At 43.5% G+C, this 8,382-nt stretch overlaps 1 protein-coding gene across 2 annotated transcripts in view; it reads left to right on the top strand.

Moving 5' to 3' along the window:
• Window positions 1-1,221: 1,221 nt before the first annotated feature.
• Window positions 1,222-8,382, top strand: part of nebl (nebulette) — a 57,155-nt gene continuing 49,994 nt past the window's right edge. Inside the window, exons 1-2 of one of the 2 annotated variants that reach the window (XM_035142051.2) lie at window positions 1,222-1,487; window positions 3,267-3,361. In XM_035142051.2, coding sequence (XP_034997942.1) covers window positions 1,419-1,487; window positions 3,267-3,361 — 164 coding nt within the window. In that variant the 5' untranslated portion in view covers window positions 1,222-1,418. The remainder of the gene's footprint in view (window positions 1,488-3,266; window positions 3,362-8,382) is intronic. The other variant, XM_035142052.2, reaches the window with a different exon arrangement.

Raw genomic sequence — 8,382 nt, 5'->3', positions numbered from 1 at the left:
TTTTGCTTGTAATATTCGGAGCATTGCAATAAGAGAGCCTGTGACTCAAGCATTTCATTGCCAGCGACTGCTTAATGTAATTGTTGTGCATATGACAATAAACTCTTGAATCTTGAATCATAGACTCAAATAAAGCTGTAAAGACTCAATGTTCATGTTGAAGACAGCGACCTCTACCTGCAGCTGCAAAGACTCAAAGTTCATGTTGAAGACAGCGACCTCTACCTGCAGCTGCAAAGACTCAAATAAAGCTGCAAAGACTCAAAGTTTGTATTAAAGACAGCGACCTCTACCTGCATGTTTAACCTGCAGCTGCAGAGACTCAAAGATCATGTTGAAGAGAGCGACCTCTACCTGCACCTGCATGTTTAACCTGCAGATTATTCAGATTGAATATTCATGATAATAAATAAGATCAGTAATTTATTAAATCATCTTATTTGATTACATCAAACTACCTCAGAGAATCTGTTTAGTTCTATGCCTCAGTCAGTCAGCAGGGGGCGACATTTACCTGTTTAATAGTTAGATTAACTAATAACTTTAGTTTTACACAACATGCAGATTGAATCTGAAGCTAATTGCACCAGTTCACTTTATGTTGTAAATAAGTGAAGCAGCTGCAGAGTTGTTGTTTGTTTTTATTATATTATCCAATATACAAAAAAACTGAAAATAACACAAAAATAAACTTAATTAACAAAAGTTTGCAACGTGCGCCTATGAGCTGCTGAGTTTTTGTTTTTAGATAAGTGTAATCCAAAACTGCAAAACAGAAAATAACAAATGAACTACAGAAGAAGCTGCAGTGGTTTCCTTTAAAAAACAACTTTATTATCCTTTAATATCAGATTGTGTGAGAGCACCGAGGATGGATCCTACACACGGCTCCTGAAAGTGCGTTTTTAATTTGTATTTTGGAAAATGTGAAGTCAAACTTCGATTTAAAGTCTTTTTTCTTTGCAATTATGTTTTAATTTTAGTTTGTTTATTTTCAAAACTAATAATTCATCATATGTCCACGATTTGTCACTAGTTATTGAATTATTAACCTTGGTGATCCCGGAGGAAACTTATCCTGTAGATGCTGAATTACGTCAGTTATGAGATCATGTTGGGAAATTATTTTGAAGTTCAGTTGTTATCGTGGCCTTTACTGCCGTTGCTCCGCTTTGACTTTGAAAGAGAGCCCCTGCCACTTCCTGTTTGGTGCGTGGTAACGTCCTGCAGCTTGTCTCCGGTGGACGCATCGGTCCCGACGCAGCATCCAGACCTCACACCGACTCCAGAGCGACTCAGGCCGGGACGGAGCTCCGCTGCACCGGGGAGGAGGACCGGGGATCCGCGTGAGAGCTCAGGGGGGAAACTCCTGCTGCACTTCTGAGGCTAAACCACAAGATTCAAAGACTCAGAGGAGGATGAATCCTCAGTGCGCCCGATGTGCGAAGATCGTCTACCCGACGGAGAAAGTCAGCTGCCTGGACAAGGTGCACGCACACACGCACATACGCACACGCACACACACACACACACACACACACACACACACACACGCACAAAAATATATATAAATTAATATATATGCACATATATTTACACACGCACATATTCACATATACACATTTATACACGCTCACACATATTATACACACACACACACACACACACACACACACACACACACACATGCAGGTAGATTCATGATCTGAACACGTGTGTCAGGATCATCACATGTTGGACTCAACTTTAATTGAACTCATTCATAACAAATTCCTCAGAGATGAATCTTTTCATGATGATTTTAACCTCGATTCTCTAAATCTAAGCTTTTAGTAAGTTATACTTGGATCAAACTCTTAGTTTTATACTCTTTCCTATATTTTGTATTTCTCTTCATTGTCTGGTTCTGTTTATGTTTCATTCTTGGCTGGAGCGACTGTAACCAAACCAACCCCCAGGGATCCATAAAGTATTTCTGATCATTTATCACACGTTGTAATTACTGCAACAGTATTATGAATCATAGCTGGTGTTTTCCAGGAAAAGAAATTCAGAAGGATCAGAGCATGATTGATTGATTGGTTGATTGATTGATTGATTGATTGATTGGTGATTGATTGGCAGTTTGTTGTATTATGACATTTTAAATGTTTCCTTTCAATTGCTGCTCTGACATCTGCTAATTATTCTCTCCTGTAGTCTGCAAATAAATGCATAAATAAATAAATTTAGGCCATTAAATAATAATATAAAGGCACAATGATATCAATTACAAAAACATCGGGACCTTTAACTGATGATGACCAATGATTCACACTTTACTTTCTTTCCTCCGGAGTCAAACCTCCGTCTCTGGGATCATCAAGTATTTCTGTCCACGTTCACGTCCAACAAAACACAAATCAGTTTTAATTTAATATTACAGCAGGGTTTACTTAATTTTCTGAATAAAACACTGAGTTAATTCTGTTGAAACAGTTTGAGTGCTTATAATAATGATACGATTCGATAAATCAGAGAATATTTTCCGGCTGTCTTGATAAACATCGTTGTTTATTTTATGCCAGGATACAAAAGTGCAGTTCTGTGTTTGCACGGCGACACCTCAGTGTTCGTCTGTTGCATAATGCTGATGCATTATTAATTTCTCTTCGTCTCATGCAGTCACTGTCTGTCCTGTGAGGCATCAGATGACACCACAGCATGTAGGCGCTGCACACTTCAGAATAAAAGACTCTTCATCTTACACATATGTGGCAAATAACTAGTCAAATAAAATATCCAGCTTCATCTTTTAATATCTCCGGAAAAACACAGCTTCTGTCCTGGTGTAAAAACTGCGATGACCTGTTTGAACACAGCCTGCAGCTAAAAGGAGCTCAAACGGCGTGAGAGGCCGTGATTTAGAGAGGAGGCGGCTGGCAGAGAAACAGAAGTGCACAGAGGAAGTGAGAGAGAGAGTGTGAAGGCGGGAGAAGGAAAGAAAAGAAAGCTCTCGTCAGAGTTCCCTGCTGTCGCTTCCACAAGCTCGTTTAAAGACGATCGTTCCTCATTTCTCTTTTCAAATGGAGCCTCTGGATTGAGACACAGCTGATGTGTGAGGATGTTGTCAGTTGCATCTCATTGCCCCCTGGTGGCCTATACTGCATCCAGCCACCGGGGGGGAAGCTGTCATGTCGTCCATCTTTATTTACAGTCGACCCAACACCCCTCAAATCCAATACTGATGTGTATTGTGTGTGTGTGTGTGTGTGTGTTGTCTCCAGAACTGGCACAAAGGATGTTTCCACTGCGAGGTTTGCAAGATGACCCTGAACATGAAGAACTACAAAGGCTACGACAAGAAACCCTACTGCAACGCGTGAGTCCAGAACTTTCTCTCTCAAGGTGTTTTCAGACGAGCTCAGGAACATGTGGGGAACATCCAGGCGAGGGGCGGAGCCTGGGTAGAGGGGCGGGGCCTGTAGAGCAGCAGGAGGCGGGACAAAGATCAGTGTTGTTGTTTGCAGCTCATCCACACCGGCGTCGGCCCTCATCACCAGAAGATCTGGAACCTCCTCGTGTTTCCAAGTTGACGTCTTCGTCTTCTACGTGTACGGCTCCTCCTCTTCATCCTGAGATGTTTGTGTTCTTCCAGCTTCACGTCACGTGTTAGAAACCTCGTCAACACGTCCACTCGCTCTCTGGGAAGCTTCCAGACCTTTTACCAGGAGGCTGCAGGAGAAGCATCTGCACGTGAAGCTCCCGACAGTCGTCAAGTTGAGTGGAGACTTTGGAGGCGGGGCCAGTGGCTGCAATCCCCTCGTTTGATTGGTAGTTCTGAACACACAGTCTGCAGCGTCTCTCTGATCTTCTAACCTCCGTCTTTGCAGCAGAATAATCCAGAATATTTTAATATGATGTTATTTTGGAGCTGGAGGAAAAGTTCAGTGCTGGTCTGAAAGCAGCTTTAATGAAACTCTCTCTCTGCGTGCACACACCCTCCACTGATCTGCATATTCGACTCTGTAAAACCGTCATTTAGATGATTGTAGTGTATTTACAGCACGAGTGTTGTTTGCTCATGCGATCTGTGTTATGATCTTATGTGTATGATCTTTCTCTGAGTGGAAGCTGATGTGTTATTATCTCCGCCTGCCTCATATCTGTGGGACCTAACCCACACTTCTAAGGTTTTTATAGCAGCGGTGGTTTTGGTGTTTGGTCGGTTTCAGTGGTTTTGGTCGCGAGCCCAGCCCTGCTCCCCTGCTGCAGTTCACAGTGCTGTGGGAGAAACTGCATTTCTTCAGGCCGGTGCCCTGATCTGCTCGTCACTCTCTGCGCAGCACGACGCTGCCGTTTATCGCCCCGAATGAATATTTAGTTTGTGTGCAGAGTCGTTCACAGACATCTGATGGATGATGGGAGTAAATATCAGTTTGTACTTAAAACGTTGGAGTCGTGTCTTTAAGGGAAGGCCGTGGCTTTGACCTTCGACCTTGTTGCTCTTAGTTGCTTGCAAAGTTTATAAAAACTGCCTGGACTCCGAGTCACAGTGGGTTAGTTGTGTGTATCAGCCTCTCACCTCACAACCTGGTGCCTTTACGTGTTGCTGGTTTATTCCTCGTCTTTTTGACGAACAGAGAAATTTAGAAGGAAAATAAATACTTGAGTGGAATCGAGTGATTGTTTGTTATTTCTTGTATTTTTTATCACAGAAAAAGATCTGAATCATAGGCAGCAGTGAAGAGAACAACAACACACTTTGTCCACCTGAGACGCACACGCACACGCACACGCACATACACACACACACATACAGATACACAAGCTCACAGTGGGCTTAATTGCAGAGTGGTTTAAGTGACCTTTGACCCCTGTCAGGTTTCCTCTCAGCACGTAGAACACACCCCCTTTGTTTCGTTAGTGGGGGTCAAAAGGTCTCAGCGTTTGAGATCATCCACGTGTTTTATAACTTGTTGCCGTTAGAAGAAGGTTAGAAGAAGTATTCAAAATTACAATTAATGTTGAGCACTTATTGAGTATGGCTTTTCACATCTGATACTTTGTGGACGTGGTTTTTTACATGTGTGAATTGTGAGACTCACAAAGGGCATTCTGGACGTGAGAACAAATGTCTGAGTCAGTGTCTCTGGACATGTTCTGGATCTTCTCCTGCAGCCTCCTGGTAAAATGTGTGTAACATGTCCTCGTGAGTCCATGTGAGGACACAGCAGGACAATGTGTGGAAGCTTCCCAGAGAGCGAGTGGACGTGTGGATGAGGTTTCTAACACGTGACGGACGTGAAGCTGGAAGAACACAAACATCTCAGGATGAAGAAGAGGAGCCGTACACGTAGAAGACGAAGACGTCAACTTGGAAACACGAGGAGGTTCAACACACCTGTTGCTGTGTGTTCTTCATATGTGAAAGCAAAACTCCACGAAAATGTCACTTTTATGTTGTAGATATAAAATATAAGCAGCAGAACTGACGAGATTCAGGTCGGGCCTCCTCGCTGTCTCACACACTGGAGCTCATGGCGTCGGAGTGCGTTTGCCCTCTGCTGAAGAAGCAGGACATTCAGAACCTGAGGGTGATTTATTCCACTTGACACGACTGTTTAAAGTCAAACCTGGGAAAGGGTCTGAAGTTTGACGTGTGTCTCTTCAGGATCAGAAAAGACAAGAAATATGATGCAGTATATATATATATATATAATAATACCAGTCAACACAATCAAAATAACTTCAGTCTGTTACCCTCAGGCTTGATTTTAAACTTAACCCTGAATGTTTCAGTTCAGAAGGAATTTTAAAGGTCCCGTGCTTCTTAAAGTCATATCTGCTGCTCCGGGGGCAGACAAAAAGGAGGGGGACAGGAGGGGAGAAGGATTAAAGAGGCACATGAGCACTAAGGCACTGGAGCACAGGAGGCGTGTTGACTTTATTAACTGGAACACAACCAGGGAAAGAGTTAAAAAAGGTACAAATCTGTGGTGGTGACGTGAACCTCAGTGTCTCCTCTCACAGGACGCAGCGTTTTGTTAAGGCAGAGACACACACGCACACACACACACACACACGCACACACACACACACACGCACACACACACACACACACACACACATATAGAGTCGTATAGAGTTCTATGGCAGCTCATGAGCTGTAATCTGAAGTGTGTGACTGCCCTCTGTGACTCTTTTGACATTGGAGCTGTGTGAGAGACCTGATCTCATGTTTTTGTTTGAGATGAAATTCATTCATTTTCCTGTTTGTCAAATGTAAATCTGTGACGTGAGTTTGTCTCCAACACGATTTGTGTTGTGCTGCGTGGTGTCGGACAGTCAGCACGTCCCGAGCTGAGGACGTGATTGGAGCGATGGTTAATCAGCAGCGTGACCTGCACATGGAGGGTTCGCCTTGATGAGCAGTTCGATCTGATTGGTTCAAATCAGAGCTTCATGGGCTTCAGGGTCAGGGAAATCAAAACCCATGAATTATTCTTTGAGAAATCAATGACAATATTGTAAAATGTCCTATTAATGGACATTATTAATGACAGCGATATAAAAAAAACTAGATCCACATCAGAACTTTGGCTCTTTTCTGACCATCTAATCCATCTTTAAACCGGACAGACGGACAGACGGACAGGGGTGAAAACACAACCTCTGTGTGGTTAAAACCCGTCAAACATCGATGAGTAAGTTACAAGTTTAAGAAGAAATCACAAGATGAAAGTAAAACACTTTAAAATCCAGTGAATGTAAAATAACGACTGAACTAAAGAAGCAAAGACGAGCAGAACGGAGCTGCAGCACCGACGCACTGTGACTGAATCCATCGCAGGGGTCGAGTTGTGTGATGAAGTTACGCTTTATGCTAATTCCAAATAATCAAGGCTGCTACCAAGAAGATACAAAGATATAAAGAGGTGACTGATTCCGCCTCCGTCTGTGAGTGAATGGACACGTTGACATGATGTTTACATGTCATGTGCATGTTAGCAGCCTTTAGCAGCTCAGATCGCTGTGATAAAGACTCGTTATGTAACGCTGCTGCCCACATAACCCAGATTACTCCAGTCTTTGTGCTCCTCAGTGAGAGCAGCAGCAGGGGGGGGGGGGATCTTCATTGCTTCACAGAGGTAGTGGAGAAGCAGGATGGGAAACAGATCCTGCACCAGCTGTAGGATCTGAGCACCAGAGTGACGGAGTGGAAGGTGAGCGTGTCCTTGGTCCGTGTGAATACATCGGTCATTGGGGGAAAACCTCCTTTATGAGTGTGAGGAGCAGAAGTCCTGTTTGAGAGCATGGGAACCTCCTGGTTGGATCATCAGAACAAAAGGTGAACACATATTTGTTTTTTGATAGAAAAGTCCAAGGTTCCATGGATCAGGACATAAAGACGACGAGGAGGACAGAAGTCTGCTCTTTCTTACAATGTGCAGTTCGGGTTGAACCCAACACTTATTGAGCTGAAAATCTGTTGCTGGCCAGAAACCTGATGAAATATTCAGCAGCTGAATGAGGAGCAACTTTCTTGTTGGCACATTATGATAATGTTGTCCAATGGTGCATGAGCTTTGTGTACAGAAACACTTTCTGAGAGTTGGAAGGTGAGTTACGCTGAATTCTTTATTGGGACAGTATATTTTGTTCGTGGAACTGCAGCTGTGGTTGCAGTTGCCGTGCCAAGCCTCAGGGGGGAGCACAGCCGGCCACAGATCCACACTGGTGGTAACGCTCAGGACGATCTTCTCATCATCATCATCAGGAGGAGGAGGAGGAGGAGGAGGCTGAACTGTGGTGATAGTTTGGTGATTGGTTTGCGATAGTGAAGCTCACTGTGCCTGGAGTTTGCTCTGGTTTGTGCCTCCTTGTGTTTGTGGGTTGTCAGTGCACCCGTCCGTCCGTCCGTCTGAGACTATGACTCGTTCATTTCTTTACATTTGGTACAAAGGTTCATGTTAGTGGTCAGTGGTGGAACCGTCCCCTTTATGAACACATCTAAATCCTCTTGATCCAGATTTTAATTTGGAGTGGCAACATTTCGAGTGACCCAAATGTCCAAAGATGATTTATCTCGCAAACCTCAATCTGTTCAGTAGTTTGTCCATAATCCAGCCAACCAGGGACAAAACCAACCAACCAATCAGGTTGAAAACAAAACAAACCAACCAACCAATCGGGTTGAAAACAAAACAAACCAACCAACCAGGAGCTGATCAAACAAACGAGCTGAAACAGACCGAACAAGCAGCTGTTTTCTAAATTCACACAAATAAAGTCACCGATTACAACATTTTAAAGAACACCTCAGATTTCGAAGCCTGAGAACTTGCTGCTGTAACACCATGAAACAAATGTCCTTCAGAGAAGAGAAAGAAGAGAGGAGAG

This window comes from Hippoglossus stenolepis, chromosome 19 (genome assembly GCF_022539355.2).
Source record: "Hippoglossus stenolepis isolate QCI-W04-F060 chromosome 19, HSTE1.2, whole genome shotgun sequence".
Taxonomy (NCBI): Eukaryota; Metazoa; Chordata; class Actinopteri; order Pleuronectiformes; family Pleuronectidae; genus Hippoglossus; species Hippoglossus stenolepis.
Note: the sequence above shows the minus strand (reverse complement) of the source record. Positions and strands in the feature narration are given on the sequence as shown.